The following is a 21,752-nucleotide window of genomic DNA, read 5'->3' as shown; positions in this document are numbered from 1 at the left end:
ACTGCCGCCCCTAAGCTGGTGTATCTGAAGGACTTAGTTACAACACCAACAACCAAACAAGGACACACCCCGCCTGGTGCGACCGGATTAAAAAATGAGAAATCAGCCCCTCATTTCTCCCAAATGGCAAAAACCGCTTCGGGCAACCCATCAGTTTGCCATGTATGACTTGAACTGCCCTCCAATCAGGATGAAAGAGGCTTACGCCTCCCAGCTGGCCGCCCAAAAAACAGTCATGTTATTGTATTTACAGCAAATATATTAACAGCCTTAAACTAAAATATTGCTGGAATATGGTTTTATTTGTTGTTTTGTTGGATTTTGCAGGACGATGTTTAAGTTTGATGGAAATAAATCACATCAGTTACAATCAATATTTTGGCAGCATGTAGCTTCAGATTGTAGAAGTAAAAATATATTGTTTGTCTGAAGTTTAAGATGAATGAGAAATAAAAAGTGAGAATGAGGAAATAGCTTTTGTGTATTTTAAAAAATACAATCAAATTGAAAATGTTTTTTCTACATATGACAAATGTTTACAGACAAAAGAGATCATGCCAACATTAACAACACAATATTGCTCCTTATTGGACTTATGAAGCTAATGCTAGTTAAGATTTTTGATTCTGCTTTTGCTTCACTCATTCACGTTGGAATTCATCACTATTATCACTTTTCACTGAGTCCATCACCTGAAAATAAAAAAAAAACAAACACCCATGTGCAACAAAGACAAAAGCTGTTTTCAGCGTCTGTGTAATCGTTACCAGAGCGAGCCACAAACACTATACTGATTCTCGTATCAAACGGGCGCTGTCGACCACATCTGTGGTATCAAGTCCTCAAGTTCTTTCAATTTATTTTCTCTTTCAGACCTCCTGGAGAAAGAAACAAGGAAACCCCTTTCATTATCCCTGTTGTCTGTGGTGCAGGAGAAATCAATAGAGGTGTCCGAGCTGAATTCATCTATATTCTGCTGTGTGAACCTAATACTCTAACATGGGGTAAGGAAAATCAGTGAGTGCTTTGAGGGGAAGAGGCAAAGGAGTTTGTGAAAGGAGGGGGTGCATGAATGGAGAAGAGATAGTTAGAAATGGGAGTTATTTATTCATAAAGCTTTTGCTGCATTCAATGTAGTTGGACCCTCCCATTTAATAGATATCAAGGTAGTTTTTCTGCAGTGACATGCAGGTGGGATACGACAGCTATGTATGAGCATCACCAATGCTGAACTGTAGTGGAAAAGAACACCAAGAATCCAATCCTAAGAGGATGTAAATGGAGAATAAAGTGCAATCTCTGTTTTTGAGAAATGAATGAAAGAGGAATACAAAGCGGTCTGAGGCGCTCAAGATAGAACAACAGACATTCCTGCCGTGGATGTCATACTAACAAGGCACTTGTTAAACCTCTGTAAAAGTTCACACCCACACACGTATGTTCACGCTATCTAAAAACCACATCACCTGTCAGCAGAGCCTCATTAAGCTGACAGCCGCTGGACCTTCAGGGCAGGCCCAGACATCAATGCCCTCTCCTTTCTGTCAAGACATGATGGATCTCTCAACCACCGGCTGCCAAGCTGCCATTCAAGACCACCGTCCTGTGGGCGTCCATCAAGAAACACCCGGCCAGCATGGTAAGCATCTAGTTGATCTTATTTGTATCAGACATCCCCATTCACATCCCAATTTGACCGCAAACACCAAAGGGACCGCCAGGATTAGCAAGTTTCTCAATGTTACTTGTGAATGCTTTAATATCTGTTTTACTGACCTTATGCTGTAGGAGAATGCTAGTGTGAAAGATTGTTTCCAGTCCAGATATCTTATTCTGTGGTCTTGGTTTTGAGAAGGAACACCATCAGCTACAGCCTGTGATGCTGATCTGTGTAAAGTGAAACCATACCAACCAGAAGTTCATCTGGTTTTATCACATCGATTAGACCCGGCATGAGGTCTGGCGTTGAGTCAACTGTAACAATGTTAACGTAGATTAGCATTAGCAATGTAGCGACAGTGTCACATCTTTACTGGATAAACAGCAAGTGTGCTTTGAGAACTAAAGGAACCTGTAGTTCAGTGGTTCCCAGCCCCCCGGCCGTGAGCCGGTACCTGTCCATGGGTCAGTCGGTACTGGGCTGCACATAAAGAATACATAACTTACGTAATTTAAGTTGTATTTGATTCTGAACAATGTTGTGTTTTAATTGAGTAGATTCTCTCCTTGTCACAATGCTTGCCTCAGTCACATGACTACCTTCTTAAAAGGGCCGCTCCGGCCAGTAAAACAGAATAAAGTCTTTACCGCGCTATAAGGCGCACCTAAAAGCCTTTAATTTTCTCAAAAGCCGACAGTGCGCCTTATAATCCAGTGCACCTTATATATGAAAAAAGTTTTAAGATATGCCATTCATTGAATGTATGCCTTATAGTGCGGAAAATACTGTACATTATTGCTAAATTGAAACTCCCAAGCTTGCAAAGCCAACAAAAACCAAGTGTTTTTGCAAAGTTACGAGGACAATGGTAATAAAGTTGAGACACAGTTGATTCAGGTTTGTTATTATATTTAGAAAATAAGAATTTTTTTGCTGGTGGTATCATTTTATTTTGTTGTATTTTTCTGCCAGACCTTAAAAGCCAGATTGTGAAAATATTGTGCCGTTAAACTGGTCCGTGGAGCAAAAAAGGTTGGGGACCACTGCTGTGGGGGACAGAAGCATTCCATATTTATATGTCATTTATCAATAATAAGCTCTATTTTAACGCATTGAAAAGCTGTTGATGGACTTTTCTGTCGGACAACAATGCAGCATTATCATCGCTACTGCGCTTCATCTTTCAGAAATAGTGCATTTCAAAGGAGAGCAGAGACGTGATCAGCATCCATCTCCACCTCACACGGTATTCCCACCTTCCCATTAAAGCAGAGGCAGCAGTGATAAAACAATTCTGCTGAGCCTCTGGCAAATCTGGCATCATGAACTTGATTGGACTCATGTCCAGTTCAAGGGACCACTGAGACATGGGTATTGTTATGGAAGCCGAAGGGATGATACTCAGTGAAATGTTCAAATTGCTTGTGATGTTAACATCTTCAATTTGGTGGCCATGACCCATAGTCGCATACATCCTGCAGAGGAGCGTTTAAACATTGGACTTTAAGGCAGGAAGAATGAACCGGCTGCTCCTTGGATAGAATAGAAACCCAACAAAAGCACTGATGACACTGATAGTCACTCCGAGAACATAACAGCAACAGCCATAACACAATCCAGACAACCACTATTCATTTGTTTGGAAATGCATTGGAGTCTGTCAGCAGGTAAACGAACCACACATGAGAAAACCAACACAAAGGTCCCGCCTGGACAAAAACTGATGTATGTGTGACATTTAGGTACTGACTAAACACTAAAAATTTTCCTTTCAGCATTATTGCAGGAATAATTTTATCTTCCAGTCTTTGAGGGGAACCAATAACCAGTCAGCACGCGTGGTGGAGCCTGACTGGACAGCTGTCAGACAGGAAGAGCAGCACTCATTCTGCAGCTTCAGTTATGGTGGGAGGCAAATACTGCAACAGTCACACCACTGAGAAGGTGTGTCCAGGTAGGGTCCACTGAACTGGTCAACAAGAGCATCTGACTGGCTGCTTACAGCATATTTCATTATTTATCCATGAAAGTCATGAAGTGTGACTTTGTACTATGGGTTGGATCAATTCACCTAAATAGAGTTGTGACTTCTCTAGTGAGGATTAATGAACGGGATCTTTTTTGTGTTGGCACATGTTTGTATAATTTATGCTACCTCACAGCTCAAATCATCCATGATCAAAAAAAAGAAGTGACACCAAAAAAGAACGTGACGTTGCATTAATTGACGCAGACGATGAACTCGTACTGCAGTTATATTATGACGACAAAATAATCACCAAATAGGCAACTGTGATGTAGTTCAATCAGCAAAGCAGGGTGTGTAAGCCCTGCAATTTCAGACGCATGAATGATTGATGTTTTGCTGCAGAAAGGGGTGAAGGAGGGGAGGCAGGTGGGAAATACCAAACTGCTGTCAATAATACAGCTTGAATAATTCTTAACACCTCATTGAACAGTATTCAGGAATTGCTTGCCTACAGCTATAGAGACAGATATTTCCCTCAAGAGTTGAAGGTAGAACAAAACAGAGTTGGAAAAACAGCAAATGTTGTTTATTCAACAAGCTTTGAGAATCTAAATGAATTCTAATATCGCTGTTCGTATGAACTTGTGAATTAGCAGCCGTGTCCCAATCTGACAGAGAAATGAGCTTCATGACTTATTTCTACATTGATTAGCACTAATATAGCTTTAGCATGTCTGCTAAATGAATTTCATTCACTAAATTGTTGACAAAATTTTAAATTAAGCAGAGAAAATCCATTAGATTATTTTGATTTTACATATAAATCACTCTAGAGTCTCATGGCCTTGTGCTTCGAGTCTGTGTACATAACAAATCACACATAATAAATTTATGAAACGGCTGCTAAATGAAACTGTCGTGCAATCAAATGTTAAACTCTTATCAAAATACCCAAAGCTGAGAAGTTAAAAACACAAGGTCAGACGTTTTTATCCGACATCTGGGACGTGGAGTTTTATGATTTATTGAGTCTTTTTCTTGAAAGGCTTCTCCCGATGTTCGCCCAGACGTCCCCCAAAGTGGAGGAACAGAGGCATTGTCAGCTTTGGTGATAACAATCCCAGACACCTGACATCTCCATCCAACATTCATGTGTGTCCCTTTCTCTGCTTGAATCATCAAAGAGCAGCCGGTGGCAGGTGGCGTCCCGTCGAGTGTGTGTCGACCCTCCAGAGGCGTTTGACAGCAGACAGCTAATGTGGCACGCAGAGACCCGGCCAACTTGTACCAATTTAATGGTGGCTGCTCACATATGCGGTGACCCAGTGACCCCGGCGGTGCAGAACGTGGGGCTGTTAATAGCTTGGTCGACATAGGTAATGAGGTTATCAATTAGGGGGGACTTGCTCTCATTTGTCCCTGTTATGATCGCGTGTTTCCATAAGGGCTTCGCGGGAGGACGGCTGGCTGGGAATTCATAATTGCCATTTCAATAAAGGATGCAGAAAGTGGTGTTCAATTATGAGTTGTTTTGCGGCGAGCAGATGTTTCCAATGCAAAGAAGGTTTCAGGATTTGCAAAATAAATTATCCAAACAAGAAGAGATGATTGCCCATTATCCCGACAAAGATAAATCTGCATCATAACCACACAGCGGACCGTGAAGTTCATACATTTAATTTAAATTCCGGTCTCACCCTGGTGTGCCGACATGGCATAGATGAATGTTTGCTTGTGGGTTTTCTGCATATTCTTGGATGATCTGCCCATAACGGCGTGTCTTTGGATTGCCTTGATGTGTCGCTCGGTTTTCCTCTTAACAGCTTAGCAAAACACTGTGTGTGGTGTCATGGAGGAAAAACAGCCCAAGCTTGAGATCTTCCCCTTTTCCATGTCTGAGACGTCAGCAGGCATGCATTATTCCCATGGGGACGGAAGGGCTTCACCTCAGCGTGGTGAGAAAGAGGAGCAGTAGCAGGTGGAGGGATGGGAGAATGACAACACATGCGAGAAAGAGATAAATTGATGGAAGGACAAGTAAACAGCGAGTAATAAGATCAGAAGTCAGCTGAAGATAGCCTGGTGCTTGGACAAACGGCGTGCTGCTGAGAGCCACGCGTTCGGAGCAAACACTCCAGTGTTTGATTTCACTGATTAGCTCACCTTCAGTCCCAGGGGAGGAATTAATCAGTGAAATCATCTGCTGTTGTGTTTGGCTGGAACTAAATCCTGCTCAAATATGATTTCAGCGGAACAACCAGTAGACCACCAGGTTTCACAAGAGACCTCCTGTGATTGTGGCAGTTTGTGGATATCTTAGATGAAGACAGATATAACCACAAATAATCCAAATCTGGAGTGTCCCATGGAGTTATGCAGCACATTCTGTCTGATTCCTCTCACTCTTTAGCCTCTGGGGGGGAGAGTGTTGGACCAGCTGGAAAACACAGTGAAGCATTTAGCATTTAAAGTGCCAAATTATTCCGCTGAGAGTTGGATGAGACCAAAAACAGAGCAGAATGAGAGTGAGAACTGGACTTACATCAGGTGATTATAAATATAGTCCCGCTCACAGGAAGTAATCACAAGTCTGTCGGACTTCTCCCCCCGCATTTCCTCTCTGTTCTCACTGTCAAAGCTGGTTCTGTTGTTTAAATCAGTACAATAAGTTAGACCTCCCACCCAATGTGCGAATGCTCAAAAACTTCCAGTTTAGGAGACAGTTTTGGTGAGCACCATTGCTACGTCTTTAGCCTAAGCTATAATGAATCTGATTGGTTGAAAGAAATCCCATCGTGTAATATTAGGATGAGGGTGGGTGCAGGCAGACCTTCCTTTGCAGTGTGTGAGTGGGGTCACACACGCCACGTCCACCATCGCTACCATCAGTGGTCATGGGAGATGCTGTCCTAATCCTATGACGGCGGAGTCTCGGCTGCAATTGTTCATATTAATGTCTGCGAATTTCTGTTCTGATCATTAAAATCTGCACATTCACATTCTGACAGCGTTGTATCCGTCTGTCTTCCCTGTTGCACCACAGACCGCCCACACCAGCTTACCCATCCCCACTGTGGCATCTCTTCATCCTCAGGCTAACCAGTGGAAGTCAGTGTCTCTATTTCTCTCTCTCTCTCTCTCTCACACACACACACACACACACACACACTTCCTCTGCTTCGAACAGCCTCTCTGCTGCACACCCACATCCACACAGCACTGCTGATTGTATGCACAGCACACCTATCAAATTAAATTTGCACACAAAACCCTCTTATCCTATCACTTGGCTGACTATTCACCCACTTAATTAATCCAATTAATTCAAAAAGGTATATCTGCTTAATCGCAACACGTGTGTGGTATCAGGCGGCATCATCAGTCCCCTCCCCCACCCCCTTTGAGAAGCGTCAAAGGTGACACTTCTTCTTTTTTTAATCATCGTTGACTCGTGAAACTGTACAAAGCCTGACAACACGGTCGTCGATTCTAAAGCTCGTTCTGATCACATGGTGCAGACAGAGTCGTGTCTTCATGTCACAACGTCTCGGTTGTTTGCTGTGTGTGGTCGCTCTGGAAGCTAACAAATATTATATGTATCCGAGGTAAATAAGGTTTTCATGTGTCCTGGCTGTGTAGAACAAAGATGGACAATCCACATAATATGATGAATCATTTGGTTCCACAATGATTCAGAATTTGTATTTAAATCCGCCCTTTTCACACAAAAATCTTCTTTTGCCTATTGCTCTGCTGAGTATGTGTTAAGTCATGCTCACACCTTGTCTGCCCGGCACTGATCAATACTGGTGCCACTGCAAGCTGATACAAATATTTAGCATTCAAAGCTCATCCCACTGAGGCACTGACGAAGGTCTTTGTGTGAAGAGGCCTTTTGGTCTCGTCTTCCTCCAGGCTGTCAGCAACCGTGCCCACCTCTTTTGTCCTCCTTCACAACGTGACTTTGCTCAAGGACTTCTGCAACTCCGGTCTGATCAACTTCTCCCCCCTTTTTATCCGCTCCAGACATCCCTCTGTCTCCCCCTGCCCTGCCAGCTCCCCTCCTCCTCCTGCTCCTCTTCCTCCTCCCCCCTCTTCGTCAGGCTCTATTGAGTGTGCAGATGACAGTATAGACTACAGCGCCAGTGTATCGGAACCAAGAGTAGAGGAGAGCGATGAGGGAAGGGGAGAGGAGATAGGGAGACAAAATGAGATGGATAGAGTAAGAGAGACAGAAAGCCAGTCAGTCCTTCCCAGCGCCTGTCAGGCTTTTTATTACCATAATGTCTGTGCTTTTATCACCGTGCCAACCAACAGAAATGTCTTATAGCCAGTGGGTCTGCGGCTATGGAGACCTTGCTGATGGCAAGTGGGCCTGAAGTTTCATTAGATCCACATGGGGGAATGAGCATTGCAGATGAGGTGCAGTGAGACATCACGCGGATCAGAAAGGGCCGGAATGTTCGCGGATTCGTTCAGGAGCCGGCAGCAGAACCGGGATGGTTCCGTTCCGGGGCGGAGTGAAATGGCTATCTGGGAATGGACAACCACCTGTCTGGCTGTCCTGCTACCCAGGCCTCCTCCTCCGACAGGCCAAAACGATGATTGTGATTTAATCAGGCCATTTTTCTAAATGTTGCTGCTGCGTACACCAAGAGGAATATTCTTCTTTGAGGGTCCCAGTGGGACGAAGGATATGATGATCCTTTCTGCCTCACCTGTCATTGTTTCTGGCATACAGTTAGCAGTTAGGTATCACCGAGGGTCACATGACACACCTCTCGTTCTGCTACTGTCACGCCAGTGGATCCTGTTATGCAGCATCCTCACCACTGTCCCAACTGGGAATATTAATTTCCTCCTCCCTTTCTGGCATTCTCTCTAGACGTCTGGCAGTAGTTTTGCCACTGACCTCCCCACCGGCTTCCTCCCACTATGACCCGTGTTCTTGACTGGTGGGGGTGACTCAGCTGGAGCATGGAGTGACATGATGGGGAGGAACCTAAAACAGCAGACACAGGTCCCGCCATGAAGCTGCGCGGGGGAGACTTCATGATCATTTTCACCAGAGCCACTCTGGAAAACTGCACGTACGACAGGAAACTGTAACAGTTGCTTTATTGTGGGTGTGGGAATAACATAACAGGGGTAATCTGGATTAATAAACTGCCACTGATCCATGTTTTGGTCTCCAGAATGCTCCGGCTGTCTGCTGAAAGCAACACTCGATTTGATTAAAGATATAAATAAAGCAACAGATTTAAGGAAATTAAATGAAAAGCACAATATTCTGTCAAATCAATACTGATCAATTTAAGAAGTGGGAAGTAGAACTATTCATATTTCTTATTCAACCTTACTTCCTCACCCCATTTCATTAATGAATATTTGATATGAACTTCCTTTTTCCAGATTGTGGTACCTCATTTATTCCTTCCTCAAGTTTCCTAGGGAAGAATAGCTGCTGCTGATTGGCTGCATCCAAACAAGACGAGATGCCAACAGATGAGACCCGGTCAGCATCTGAACGTCCGTCCAAAGACGAGGCCTGACGACACACTCATCTCAGAGGCGAACAGCACGTACAGGTCCAGAAGCCCGCTTCAAATGGATCTGTGTTGGAGGAAGGGGATGAAGGTAAACCCTAACGCTGCTGCAGACAGAGATAAGAAATAATAACGGGTTGAACCTGGAATCAAAGTGGAATTAAAACAGGAGTACAGTGGAAAAATTAGACGGACTAAAGAAACCTGAAAGGGAAAAAAATCTCCCATGTGGTTCCCTCATTGAGAGTCTTAATGGGTTCTTTTTAATAGCAAATGTTCCCAACCTAGAGCACAATACCCTATTGTAAATGTGTTAACAATAAACATAATAAAAAAGGACATTTATATTTCAAATCTGCACACGCTAACACATACACAACCACTGACGACTGATCTCAGGATTACAAACACGCCTCGTTGTGCTTTTTGGGATGTGAGCGTGAGCTTGATCTTGATTACTTGTGTAATAATGAAATGATACTGATGCTTATTTTCATGCTGTTGGTGCAGTTGAATAAAAAAATAAATGTTCCCTGCTGAAAAGCGAGGCTCGGCTGTGCAGGTGGAGAAAACAGCCTGCTGAACAGAGGCGAGAGAGGGTCAGTCAGTTTCCAGCTTTAAGGCGTTTTATCTCCTTGTTTTGGTTTTTGGAGGGAGCATTTCATCTCTCCTCATCCTCACACGTGTCAGCGTAGAGAATGTGTGCCAGCACAAAATGTTTGAGTGAAAGGTGACTGAAAGGAAAACAAAAGTTCTTTTTTTTCTCAAATAAAATGTCAGTAAATGCTAGACTTCTGTCCTGATAGTCAGCGAGCGATTGCTAACACGTTAGCAGCAGCAAACTTGAAGCACTAGTGAAGCATAGCTGTTATAATTTCTGACAATGTGTGACTGTGTGCAACTTGTACCTTTTTTTTTCAGAATATTTGCAAACTACATAAATAAAAAAGCCCCGATTTGCCATGTTGGTGAAAATGTGATCCAGAACCTGCACCTACATGCAGATCCATCTATAAAATGTAACGATCCCCACCGGCCCAAGACCCACCCCTCCACACAACGTACACAGGAGTCATTGACAGCATTTTAAGGCATCCATCAAACGTCCTGTTGGGCCGACATGATAATAACCAGAGCCCTGGAAGCGGAATGCTTGGGCCTATAAGGAATGAACCGCTGCCACTGTTAATATTATTCCTTCCAGCAGTCCTTTACTCCTGTAAGACGTCAAAATGTCTGCTTGATTCCAAGTTCAGGAACTGTAGCACAGTCACTCGAAGACTATTTATGGCAAATGGCGAGCTCTGACCCAACCACCCCCTGACAACACCCAGCTACATTCCAGCTAGCAATAACACATGAGGTCACCAGATTGCATAAAGCCGCAATGTAATTTCCTCCAGTCATATTGCTCAGAAATTATTTGCCCGGTGTAGCTGATAATAGAAAGTGTTCCGGAAATTGAATTTTTTTTTTTTTATTAACACTTTAAAAGCACAGCCTGCTGACGGTTTTCAAACGGTCACAAATGCCTGATCCAAAGATTTTTTTTTCTCCCTTTTTACTCCAGTATTCAATCGATTTTTCATATCTTATGATATAATATCTTATGGTATCTTGCGATTTATCAATAAGTCCTTCCCTCCCAGCTTCCCTTGTATTTGACGTCGTCTCTGCCGCGTGACACATCTGACATTGTCTAGACTCTAGAGGACCTCGTGGAGAGGCGGTGGGACAAAGCTCTCCAGACAGCGCATCATTCTCAACACTTCCTTTCGTAACATATAATTTTAGCAGGTCTGTAAAGTGGCATTTTAGTTAGAGCATTTTGACCTTTCTTAGACAAACATCAGGTTGTCCATAAGAGCCCTACTGCATTTTAGACATTCTGGATGGGAGACGGAATGATGAGATGTATTTTTTAAGTGAATCTGATAGGTATTGATCTTATAGTGTAATTACATTTTTTCTTTTTAAAGCAAGGAAGGACTTGTCGTAAGAGTGCCAGGCCAGAAAGACACAATTCTTAGCATGTTTCATTAAAATGCTCTTGCCTACAGTTACACTGCCCCCTAGAGACCAAACCACAAAACAGCCACAGTTAATTTCCTTCCAGTTGAACTTTATTCAACAACTGAAATAATTAACAGCTTCTGACCCCCAACTCAGTAAATAGCCAGTGACCCCTGTGGTCTCTCTGAATAGATCGGCCACAACTGAGAATAAAAAAACAAGACGATGAGATTCTGCCATGAGGATTCTGCCTCGTGTTCATCAAAAGGTCTGAAAGAACTTCACACATTATTCGAAAAACCAAGCACACATCCGAAATCAATCACATATGATTAGGAATATGTTAATAAATTAATCAACCAACATTTACACCCCCCCACCCACACATGATGTTCAAGCATCCTATCATAACACCACTTTCCTGGTAAAACTCAGTCTGAACAGATTCTGAAGACCGTCAGCAGTAGGAGTGTGTCACGGTAACTTGTGGTGATGATGTGATACACATGACGATTTATCAGCGTTTGTGATAATTCTGGTCTGAAGCATCAAAATCAGACATAATTAAATGCAGATGTATCTACAGAAGTCTTAAGGATTCACCCATGAGTGGTTTTCCGACCAATTTTTTCTAAACTCACAAGTTAAAAATTGATAGAAATGAATGTTTCAGAAAATCTTTTTTTTTTTTTGAACAAGTCAACAACATGTCATGAAAAAAGCAGAGGTTTGTTCTTTCATGAAAGCTATTCTCAGACGTTTTCAGACAATTATCTCATTAATTCAGGAAAAAAAAAAGTTTTTTCTTAAGCAAATGTTTCACACTTCGCTTTAAGACCTGCGAAACGTGGTGGTTGTTTTAAGAAAAGATTTTCAGTTCAGAGAACGTGATAAACGTTTGTGCACTTTGTAACCGAGTTAGCTTAAGGTCTCCGTCAAGCACAGATTTTATTTCAACATCGACCTGAATCTGGTAGTCGCAATCAGATCTAGTCAGGTTTTAGTCTCGCTGTGATGAAATGAGAGTGAATCTGAAATGATTCTGATGCTACACAGTTAATCCGCGGCGCCTGACGGACCGAAACTGTGGCAGAACAGACATCAAGCATTCAAGTGCTTTTAAAACAAAGTGAATAGATCTGAGTTGACCTAAGTAAAGTACAAAGATATAAAAAATGGCTCATATTCTATTCCAAACATTAACAATTTCCTCAGTGAGTGTTCTAGACAAAAACATTGAAGGAAGAGGCCGTCCTGTGAAGTCCGTGGGGTCTGATTGGCGGAGAGGCAGTAACGCGTGCACGGCGGTCCCCTTGGGGTAAGTATCACATCTCAGTGGGCTGGATGGTGAATGAAGCGCGTCCACTCTACCAGCTGGTTCCTGCTGTGGTTCGGGATCAAGAGCACCGTTTAGCAAACAAAGATGTGGTCTGAGGTGGCGCCGTGGTTCAGTCCTCATGTCCGCCTGGCCTTCTGTCTCTTGGCCTGACGCTTGGCTTCATCCAGAGCAGCCGCATCCCCGCTGGCTTGAGCCATGCTCCTCACCCCCTGGATGCGATTCATCAGCTGCAGCAGGAGGGGGATGACCTGGAAGATAGGTCCCGGGTGGGGAGAGTAAGGGTTGGGGTCATTCCAAGATCTGAATCGGTCGAGCCGAAGAAGTTCTTTTGGATCTCGTCTTTACCTTTTCGTGGTTGTACGCCGCCAGCAGGAGCAGCAGCGTGAGCGGCAGGGCGATGTAGGAGCCCTGGGCTACGTCCTGGTCAGGCACTTTACGCTACGGCACAAAAGAAACACACAACCTGAGGTGAGACCGGTGCTGAGAGAGAAATTCTAAAGTTGGAGCCTCTGGGGGGGGGGGGGGGGGGAATAAAAGGTGTCTCACAGTGGGGTTGAAGGTGAGCGTGACGTGCTTGTGGTAGCCGCTGGAGGTGAAGGTGACCTGAGGCAGGGTGAAGTCGTACTGGGACCGGGACAGCGTGGAGTACAGCATCAGCACGTAGCTCTGGAGCAGACAGTGGATAAATATGGAGCAGATCTGACTTTAATGAGATCAAGATTTGAGCAGATTTTGAAATTCAGGATAACGTTTTTGAAGCCCGAGCAGATACCTCTCCGTCTCTGTCCAGGGGAGGGAAATGGAAAAAGAGGGACTGTCCGAGAGAGACGCTGTTGATCGGGTTGTCCATGTTGTCACTTTTGTAAAGCTTCACCTAAGAAAAACCAAAAGGAGGGAGAGAAGATCAACGTTTCTGTACAGGAACCTGTGCGGGTCGGGGGATAGAAGCGGCAGAGCGGTCGTACCGACAGCGTGGGAAGATGTTCGGGGGACGTGTGGACGTTTCCGCTGAGGTCAAACTGGTTGATTTGCCTGAAGGCGATGATGTTGACCCCGTCAATGTCACTGCTGCCCACCTGAGAGGAAACACACGGCTAACTGCACAGACACCACCAAACTCCCGGTGAAGTAAATGGCAAAACAGAAAGTGGGATAGAAGGTCATACGAGTCACACGGCGCCATAATAACAGAGAATTAAGTGGAATTAAGGCTTTTTCTGCTTCGCCCGGAGAATTAGGAGGCCTGCACTTTTCCTGACAAACTCAAATTATGAACACGGGGGTTTAAACTCGCAATGGGATTATCGCTGCTTTTGTTCTGCGTGTAGAAAGGACCCGTGTGATAATGCCGCAGATAAACCGCAATCACAGGGTTCTCACAGTTATTTTAACAATTCAATTACCAAAGTTTTCCATCACCTCCTGCCTAGCTTTCAGCACCGGGCTCAAAAGAATCTTAAAAAAAAACGAACACATGCCGGTGAAAATGTGTGACTGTTTGAACTGGAGGATTAAGAATGCTGTTTTAATTGAGGTTAAAAGTTCGTCCTGGACCTTCCGAGCAGTTCAGAGAACAATTTCACAACGAGGGGAAACAGTTGGCGTCGCAGAGCTTTCTGATCCTACCCCAGGGCAGATGGCTCTTACCTCTATGGCTCTGTGTTGCGGTAACGCCCTCTCTATGTGGTCGTTGTCTTCAGCTCGCAGCTGAATCAGATATTTGCATCCCGGCTGTGAAGAAGCATCCGAACCGTTAAGACGCGTGAGAAGAGTTCAATCCCTCCAAACTGACTTCAATGTCTTTCCATTGCGCTCACCAGCAGCCCCCTGAGTCTGAAGCGCCCCTCCTCATCGGTGACAGTGTCCTCGCTGTAGAGGCTACACTCTCCCTGTCCCGCCGCCTCCACGGCCACGTCCCTCTCAGCGTCCCCGCTCAAAGACTGCACCGCTCCATAGCAGCTGAGGACAAAACACCACAGGCGCGTCACCTGCGTCGATCCTGACGACATACGCTACAGATGTCGAAAACTGGGGAAGTCTTAAAAGGTGCGTTTTGTCTACCTGTAAGCCGTCTTGATGCCGGTGATGTCGATGCTCAGGTTTTGACCCTCCTCTACTGTGATCATCTGAGACGCCGGCTCAAAGCGGAATTCTTTCATCATTGGTTTGAAGTAGTACTGACCGGGACTCTGAGGGATAAACGCGGAAAGTCAAAGTACGATGAAAACAAGATTTTCAGCAGAGGGAAGGTCTCTAAGTAGGAGCCCTACCAGGTTGTTAAAGGTGAGCAGGCCGGTGTCCTGAGTCAGCAGGTTGGAGCGGAACTGTCCTCCGCTCAGAGACAGGAGGACTCCTGATAGGGGCGAACCGTCCTCTGATCTGATCTACACAACAAAAGAGACAAGAGTACAAGTTATCGATCACGTGATCGATCACGTGATCACGAACGAGTGATGCGCTGTGTCCCGTGACTTCTGGCAGCCAACTGACAGCATACACATCTGAAATGTTGAGAACCTTCTGGCCGTGGCTGAAACGAGAGGAACGTCGCTGATAGAAATAAAAGATTGTGCGGATTAAACACCCGTTGAGACGACACCGAACACGCAGAGAGACCCTGAAATCACTCCATCAGCGCTGAGGTTGTGATGTGGTGGCTGACAGGCGATCTCGGCGAATCTAATGGCCTGTTTCAGGAGGAATTTACAAACCCAGGGGAGAAAGTCTGGTCATTTTTGATATTCTTAAATAAATGGAGAGCTTTTTACATAAGGGCAAGAAAGAAAAGATTTTGAAGGAATGTACCTTAAAGGTGACGACCGCCAGCGCGAACGCTTTGAAGTCTCCCTGGGTTCCCTCCACGGGACTCAGGACGAAGCCCTCTTTGCTGGCGCTGATGTCGTACTGCCGGTCGCTGTGGAGCGGACCCACGCTGGCAGGAGAAGAGGGACAGGAAGAGGTGAACGCAGGTTTGTCGCATGACGACGACACAGTAACATCCAGGAAGAGAAAATGTCCCACGGAGCGTGAATGACTCCTCCTACCTGTACGCTCCCATCTCATTGGTGGCCACGGCGATGAGCGGTGTGGAAGCTCCTCGTTCGGTGATGGAGATCTCCACGCCCTGTAGCTCAGGCGATACCTTGCCCTCCAGGAAGAGACCCGCGCGACCCGTGATGTCCACCAGCCGACCCGGACACGACTCTGCCGGGGGTTTGATTCGGTTAGCGCCGCTGAGGGCCAACGGTTCTGCTGCGGCTCTGCGTGTTAACGCGCGTACCTCCAGTGATGGTGGCCTCTACTTCAGGAGGGTAGAACAGCAGCTCCTTAGATGAGGGGGTCACTGTGATCCTCTCTCCAGCCCTGTGAAATCACACTCTTGGATTTAGTCTTTTTTTTTTTTGTCAGATATAAAAGAAAAAACCATTGAACCAGCTCGTCCCTATATGATGTTTTCTTCCAAGACACGGATGAAAAATGGGTTTGTGAGGCCCGCTGACCTGGCCCAGTAGGAGAACTCGTAGTGGAAGGGGCCGACCAGGTCGTCGGCCCTCTCTTGGATTGGAGGGCTGTCGTCTCGGGCTCCGCCCTCGTCTCCGGCGGCCCGGCGCTCTCGTTCCTGACGGCGCAGCTGGATCTCTTGCAGCTGCTGCTCCTGTCTCTGCTCTTCGAGGCTCCGTAGGGGTCCCAGCACCAGCGCCGGCTCGCTCTCAATGGACGACCTGTGTGTGTGTGTGGGGGGGGGGTGCACAGCAGCTAGCACCAGCGCATACAGTCTGTGACAAACGAGAACGGCCAAACGCGGCGTTTCATTACTTGATGGTAACCGTGACGTCTAGGATCTTGTCGGTGGTGATGACCCCGGTCATGTGATGCCGCACCGCAGTGAGGGTCAGGATGCTGGGGGCCGAGCTGGGGGACACAGATTGAATCAATCATCTGTGCGGAGGCCCAAGGCCCATTTCACCCATAAATCAATGGAAGCGGTGCCATTACTTACGTGTCGTAGGTGTAGAAGTCCTGCTCGAACTGGTGGCAAGAGCGAGGGGTGACTTTGTAAACGCCTGAACAAAACCAGCGTTACTTGATTAATCACTTTGCTCCAGTTTTTATATTTAGTCAAGTCTGATTTGGACCTTTTAGGTCCGAACACTGCACTCCAACTACGCCCATGGGAAGAGGTGGTAAACTGATTTATATCTATGTATTTTTTTTTCTAGACGTGCTAATTCTTGCTCTCTTTAGCATATGACAGGTCAGGAGAGTGAACTTTACCGGGTTTGGAAAGGCAAAAGCGGTTGACTCCCTTCGAGAGGTTGTACACGCCAACGTTTTCAGGTTTGCTGCCATCTTGGAAAAATTCCTGCATGGGGAAAAAAACAGGCTGAATCACAATTTATATCCCGATTGGAGGATATCTCACCATCTGTGATGAAGCCAGAAAGGAACCACAGACCAAAGTAATGGCATGGGAGAGGGAGCAGCGAAGGATGTAGCCAATCTGTCGGAACTCCAGCCCCAGGACTTCGGAATCGACCACCTCCACTTCCACGGATTTGTGCTTCCAGCACCACTCCTCGTGAGAAATACTCACTAAACATGTTTGAGAGTCGAGAACAAAAATAATTAACAAGCAAATTGTTAAAAAAGGAAACAGGAAGGCTTGCGGGGGGGGGGGGGGGCTTTAAATTTGTCAGCCAAGGAGGAAGATCGAGGATAATTAGCTCACCTTCAAACAAACTCATGAGGAAGTAAACTTCTCCCGCTACACGGGCCTGACAACACTAAGAGCTGAGCAAACGCGCTTCAAAGTTGCTGTGTGTGCAGATAGCTCGCGGGCGCGCCAAACAGATTGCAGGTATTGAACAGTAAGCGAGATGGATGCAGCTCCAGAAGGGACGGAAACGTCGGCTGAATGGCGCCGCGCCTCCTGAAAGCTGCTGCTAAATACCAATTATGATCGACAGCTGGTAATTACCGATTGATTTTGTCACAGAGTAATTACTGTGTTTCCTGGGTAGAAATGAACACAGGACGACGGGAACGGTTTAAAATGATGGCCGCCTTCAGGCTGTTCAGCAACAACATGCTGGTTAACTTTGCTTCTCTTTTAAGTCGATTTAAGCGACTGGAACTAATGTGAAAAGAAAATTAACCTCGGTTCACTTCACAATATCTCCATTATTGTTTTCACCATCGCGGCGCGTACCTTTGTATTTTCCAGGTAAAACGTCTTCAAATGAGAAACTGAGCATGTCGCTGCTGCCCGACAGGGACACCGCCCTCTTCTCCCCCTGCCGACTCACAGGCTGCAAGGTCACCGACAGGTCGTCGCAGGAAGCTGAAGGTCGACCAGGGGTTAATCAGTTTGAGCAAAAATACGAACCAAGACTTAAAGAGGAAAGCTCACAGACAGGTCTCGCACAAAACACGGGATTGTGTTCCGGACAGAAAGGGGTGTGGAAAGTTACCTAAACAGTAGACTTTTCCAGAGACGGACGCCATGAATTGGGTGAAGAGCAGGTCGGTGAGGGGCTGGTCGTAAAGGGACACCTCCAGGGCCTGAGGCTGCAGGGCCAAGCCTGCTTTCAGCTCCGCCTCAGGGACAGATACCTAAAGATTAATCCGAAGATGTTTCATTAATACAACGCATCAAAATCAATCATAATCGTGTAACAGTGACTTATTGTTCTGAGCTGAATGCTGGTGGAGTTAAGAATTAAACAGTGAAATCTATATATTACAGACCTGAATGATTCTAAAGGCTTTTCTGGACATTTTCAAGACAACAGATGAATAAATAAATGAGATTCATTGTGTGCAGCGGTGTGAATTTACGTGGACGCTGTAGTCTCCGGGTTTGGCCTGAAAGCAGAAGCCCCCCTGCGGATCGGAGTCGATGGTTTTACTGGAACTCTTGTGTTGGTCCTGGTGTGTCAGGGTGACCTTGTAGCGACCTTGCTGCTTCATCCCTTCAGGCAGGCGGACGATGGAGATCTGACCACACACGCTGAATCTGTACGGGGATCAGCGTCAAACCTCAGATTACCCCAACATCAAAAGCTAACCTGAGAACACTCCAGGCGAATGCTTCAAATTGGTATGATCAAGTATTAGACCGGACCGGCTGGACGCACCCTGCGGTGATGATGTCCGGGAGCTGGGGGGTGTTGGGGGCGATCTTCACTGTGATTGGCTCAAAGAACATGAGCTCTTTGCTGACACGGATGGTGTAAGTGCCAGCCGTCATGTTCTCCAACCGGAAAGAGCCGTCTTCTCTGCTGATGACTGAGGACAAAAGCAGAAAATAAAATATACTGTTAAAATACTTTGGGATGTTTTAGGCGCTACAGCTGAAGCGGGGAGTCTTCTGCTCTGGTTACCTTTGATCTGGTTGTTGAGGGACACGGTGGCGTCGGGGACACCCTCCCCACCGACGCTGTTGAGAACACGACCTGTCACCGAAAAGCCCATGACCCGGAAGATGGGCTGCGTGCAAAGCAACACAAACAGTGTTAATAAATGGAACACCAGAGATGATTTCCAGGACGACAGAATCTGGTCTATTTACCTCCAGCTTCAAACTATTATGCTCCACCTTGAAATTCATCCTGGAAGGAGCAACATCAAACGTAATCCTTTCTCCCCTGTAGAAAGGCACCTGAACAGAGGGGTAAAAAAAAAAAAAAAAAAAAAAAAAATCAGAAATATTGACATTTACATGACAGTGGACAGAGCACAGGTTGAAATGACGACGTCACAAAATAATTTCCCATTTCCCAGCAGTAACATCTTGAATGCATTTCTTTCAAACAAGAAACTCACAACGGTGTACTCGCCGCTGGCCAAAGACTGGAACACAAAGGTTCCATCTTCCCTGGAAAGAGCGCTGCACATGTAGATGAGGGAGCTGTCCCCAGGATCGGCCCCGTTCACTGGGGACGTGTTACAGCCGCCGACGTTCTGACAACACAACAAGAAGGTACAAATGTAACTGAAACATGCAGAGTAAACTCACTTCTTATGCACTTTCATCATTGATTGCAGCGTAAACAGGATCTTGTTTTGAACTCTGGTCAATAGAATGACGTTGGTTTACCTCTCTCTTGACCGTAGCTGAGTACAGGAGGAAGGTGACCTCCTTCATGGGCTCTCCATCGCTGCGCACCTCGCCTGAGACATCATAGCCTGCAACTACCAGGTGGTCGACGGCCGGGGCGTTGGCATTGGAGACGTGCACTGAGGTGCTACTCTGTAGGAAAGCAGCAAAGATGGGCATGTAAAATACAGCGAGGGTACAAATAACTGTGCCATCAGAACCAGCGTGATTACAGGTGGAAATGCTATTTCTGATTCTACATACTGTTATCAGGAAGGCCTAATGTACGGTGAAGTGAAAGCAACCAACCTTCTCCAGAGTCCAGGAAGGATGAGCAGCTGTGATTTCATACTGTCCAGGGAGGACTTTCAAAAAGGTATATCTGTGTGACGAAGACAAAAAGATTGAGTCAGACATCAGACGTAAAATCCCCAGTGAGGCGGGAGGCGTGAGGCACTCACTTTCCTCCAGGCTGCGTGACGACGCTCTGCGGTTTATCGTCTGTTCCCACTCGGATGAGTTTGACTTCTACTCCAGCTGGACCCAGGAGATGGCCTTTACTCAGAACCTGGATGATGAGAGCAAATGACACAATCAGATATTTCATAACAAGAAATGATTCCTGGACTTACTCCTTTATGAGAGCAACACAGACTGACTGATAATACTGTTGTATGTGTGATCAATTTTTCACCGTGCATTAATGCTGCAAAACCTTCTACGCTGATAGACTTTTAGGGTCTACAAGATAAAATATCGACGCTGACGAGGGAAGAAATCTTAAACAGCTCTCACCGTTCCTGACACTGAAAAACCAGTGAAAACAAAGTTGATATCTTCTTCTTTCGTACAGATGTCGCTCACTCCATCCACATGGAGGTCCACACTGGTCGGCTCTGGGAAAAGTTAAAGGAACAGCATAAAGTAGACCAAGAGAGAGAGAAGCAAATAATCTTGAAGACCTTAGCGGATCTCCTGTCATAAACTGGAATATGTGAGGAGGCGTCTTACCGAAGCTCCAACCAAGAGGAGGCTCGATCTTCAAAACAAAGTCTCCCTGCGTTAAACAGACAAGTCTGTAGATTAAAATCATCACCAGAGGTTTGATGCAACAAAGTGGATCAGCAGGTGAAGGTCATACCTTGTCATAGAGAGGGATCATGAAGTAGCCATTGATTGGAGCACAGTCCGTTTGGTACTTCAAGGAACCTTGTTTGGTGTATAATTTAATCTGCGCGTAATAGACAGTAGATATTTTAATAAGATGCAGACTCCGGTTAATATAAAGGCTATGAATGGGAACATGACACAAGCGTCTATGTGGGATTTAGTTAATTTCACTGATTAGTCAAATGGCTAAGCCCAACCAGGCTGAGAATGAGCAGAGTATCAGGACCGATGGCTAGCGCTGAACGTCTTCCTCTTCAACAGACCGGTTGTGCGTTTCAAAAATTAGCAGTCGTGCATAACCCACACTTTAAAACCAGTAAGAACATGACTTAAAACCAGTAAGAACATGACTTAAAACCAGTAAGGTCACAACCTATGAGTTTTCAGGCACGCCTGACCACCTAACAGCACCACATGAATGTTAAGGCTGCAGATAGCGTCATGCTAGCGACAAAAGCTGCAAAATTCCTCTAATTTATGTTTGTAAGAAACACTGAGACATTTTCTAGCTTAAATAAACAACTGCTGTGGTTTTGTCATTCAAAATCTCTTACTACCGAGTCACCGACTAACCTCTGACCCAGCTAAAGCAGCTAATAGCTGGGTGTTAGCTAGCTAGCCAGGAGGTCTGCAGTCTCACCTCGATCAGCGAGTAATTGATCTCAACGTCGGATTTCACGAATCCCCCGCACGCCACCACGATATCATCAGAGGATCCGGTGAAAAACTGCGAGAAGGTTATACAAAATAACAACCAGATGGCTCCTGTGTCGGTCCGGATCACAATTCTCAACATTTTGGCTGTATGATGTCGCGTAGATCCGAGTAACAGCACGCTGCGACCGGCGGCTCGGTGTCACCTGGACATCTGTCAACGAGCGGTGTGTCCACAGCGGCGCCCCCTGCTGGTGTGGAGGTGGTACAACTTTATGCTCACAACTACGAAAACCAAGTTT

At 45.7% G+C, this 21,752-nt stretch overlaps 1 protein-coding gene across 1 annotated transcript; it reads right to left on the bottom strand.

Annotated features, from left to right (window-relative positions):
- Positions 1 to 10,830: 10,830 nt before the first annotated feature.
- nomo (nodal modulator) lies at positions 10,831 to 21,644 on the bottom strand. The gene is made up of 31 exons (XM_068321313.1): positions 21,437 to 21,644; positions 20,768 to 20,857; positions 20,638 to 20,683; positions 20,422 to 20,522; positions 20,088 to 20,194; positions 19,936 to 20,008; positions 19,627 to 19,779; positions 19,353 to 19,490; positions 19,099 to 19,188; positions 18,911 to 19,016; positions 18,665 to 18,815; positions 18,366 to 18,543; positions 17,999 to 18,140; positions 17,737 to 17,868; positions 16,984 to 17,120; positions 16,803 to 16,890; positions 16,528 to 16,591; positions 16,344 to 16,439; positions 16,028 to 16,249; positions 15,808 to 15,890; positions 15,572 to 15,731; positions 15,333 to 15,459; positions 14,798 to 14,911; positions 14,589 to 14,716; positions 14,345 to 14,486; positions 14,175 to 14,258; positions 13,493 to 13,603; positions 13,300 to 13,401; positions 13,074 to 13,193; positions 12,873 to 12,965; positions 10,831 to 12,775 (listed from the first exon to the last, which is right to left on the bottom strand). The coding sequence occupies exons 1-31, from the start codon at positions 21,590 to 21,592 to the stop codon at positions 12,644 to 12,646; spliced, it is 3,666 nt and encodes a 1,221-aa protein (XP_068177414.1). The 5' UTR covers positions 21,593 to 21,644; the 3' UTR covers positions 10,831 to 12,643.
- Positions 21,645 to 21,752: the final 108 nt, after the last annotated feature.

This window comes from Antennarius striatus, chromosome 8, assembly GCF_040054535.1.
Source record: "Antennarius striatus isolate MH-2024 chromosome 8, ASM4005453v1, whole genome shotgun sequence".
Lineage (NCBI taxonomy): Eukaryota > Metazoa > Chordata > Actinopteri > Lophiiformes > Antennariidae > Antennarius > Antennarius striatus.
Note: the sequence above shows the minus strand (reverse complement) of the source record. Positions and strands in the feature narration are given on the sequence as shown.

Coding starts and splice junctions, on each gene's coding strand:
- nomo (XM_068321313.1), bottom strand. CDS start 21,592: ATGTTGAGAATTGTGATCCGGACCGACACAGGAGCCATCTGGTTGTTA. Junction 17,869..17,998: donor TGGAAAAGTCTACTGTTTAG/GTAACTTTCCAC, acceptor GTCGACCTTCAG/CTTCCTGCGACGACCTGTCG. Junction 14,487..14,588: donor GGCATCAAGACGGCTTACAG/GTAGACAAAACG, acceptor TTTTGTCCTCAG/CTGCTATGGAGCGGTGCAGT.